The 1,343-nt window shown below is 36.8% G+C and overlaps 1 protein-coding gene across 1 annotated transcript; it reads left to right on the plus strand.

Annotated features, from left to right (window-relative positions):
* Positions 1-88: 88 nt before the first annotated feature.
* On the plus strand, positions 89-913 carry LOC110443995 (gamma-aminobutyric acid type B receptor subunit 2-like; the record flags this gene model as incomplete). The annotated part of the gene is made up of 2 exons (XM_021488441.1): positions 89-421; positions 799-913. Coding segments are annotated over 2 exons (448 nt in total), but the record flags the coding sequence as incomplete, so codon positions are not given.
* Between the last annotated feature and the right edge of the window lie 430 nt (positions 914-1,343).

Below are 1,343 nucleotides of genomic sequence, written 5' to 3' on the forward strand. Positions count from 1 at the left end.
ACCACTTATAATGTCGTCATCTTACGTGTTGACTTGATATTTAACGTACCTGATAACGTCATCTCATTGCTCACTTGATAATTTACAGGCCTCTGATGATGATGTCGTCCTAATGGAGGTATTTGTTCAATGTAACCATCGTTACTTTGTATACTGGGCGGCTGCTGAGTACGCGTACAAGGGGCTCCTCTTAGCTTTTGGTACGTTTCTTGCCTGGGAAACACGGAACATCCATGTGCCTATTCTCAACGACTCCGTATACATTGGGTTTTGCGTGTACAACATTGTGGTAGTGTGTGCTATCGGTGTACCCACACATCACATCCTCATGTTGGAGCAGTCCCTCCTCAAATACATTCTTCAAAATAGCCTCACCATCTTCTGCACCTCTCTAGTTCTCTGTATCCTCTTTATACCAAAGGCAAGTATGGTGCCTTGTTCAAGGTATTGTTAATTCACCGCATCAGGCAAACACCATGAATTAATGAATTTCTTCATATATTGAAGACAGTTTGATATATGCAAAGAAACCGCTAAATCAATAACAAAATTAAAATAATCAATAATAAATGAAATTGAAATAATAAATTAAAAACCTTGCTTTAATCACAGTGGTTCATACTCGAGATTTATTGAACAATGTGTTTTTAATGAATTTCATGTAAACATGTTGATGTTAATGACGAATTTTCCAATGCTATGTTTTAATGTAGTGGAAGTAGAAACTTTGTTTGTTGACGATCCTAATCACTCAACTTTTGTTTAGTATCCTATGTTGACTTGAGTGTCCTGTTGTAGATTTCTCTACGAAATCAGACGGATAACATCAGATTTGTGCCGACGTTAAAGGGGCAGTCTGGAAATAACAACTCCACTGTATCTCGCTCCACTTGTATGTCGGCAGTAACCCAAAGTAAGTTCGTTCAGGCTATTAGTGGTGGAAAAACGAAAATGTGGATGATAACCTGTCTTGACGTTTGCGTCAGCTAAATGTGAAAAAGCATGGTAGAGTGAATATCTCAGTAACCACTACAATATTTTCTAATTAGTTAGTTTTATAAGAAATGGCATTTTCGATATTTTGCTTAACTTAACAATTATTATTCTAGATGTCAATTTTGGATAATCCTAGCACCAATATGCACGGTTTAAAGAAAATGCAAACATTTGAATATTACACTACTCATGTGTGTTAGGGATGACTTGAAAAAAGGGCTTTTGCGTAAGACAGATGGACTTAGTGTGCAACATTTTAAGACAAGAGGCCCATGGGCCTTAACGGTCAGCTAATGTATGTAAAAACTGATACTATCGATGTTGCCAAATGAAAAAGAAATCATTTT

The sequence above is a fragment of the Mizuhopecten yessoensis genome, unplaced genomic scaffold (genome assembly GCF_002113885.1).
Source record: "Mizuhopecten yessoensis strain PY_sf001 unplaced genomic scaffold, ASM211388v2 hete_35925686, whole genome shotgun sequence".
Taxonomy (NCBI): Eukaryota; Metazoa; Mollusca; class Bivalvia; order Pectinida; family Pectinidae; genus Mizuhopecten; species Mizuhopecten yessoensis.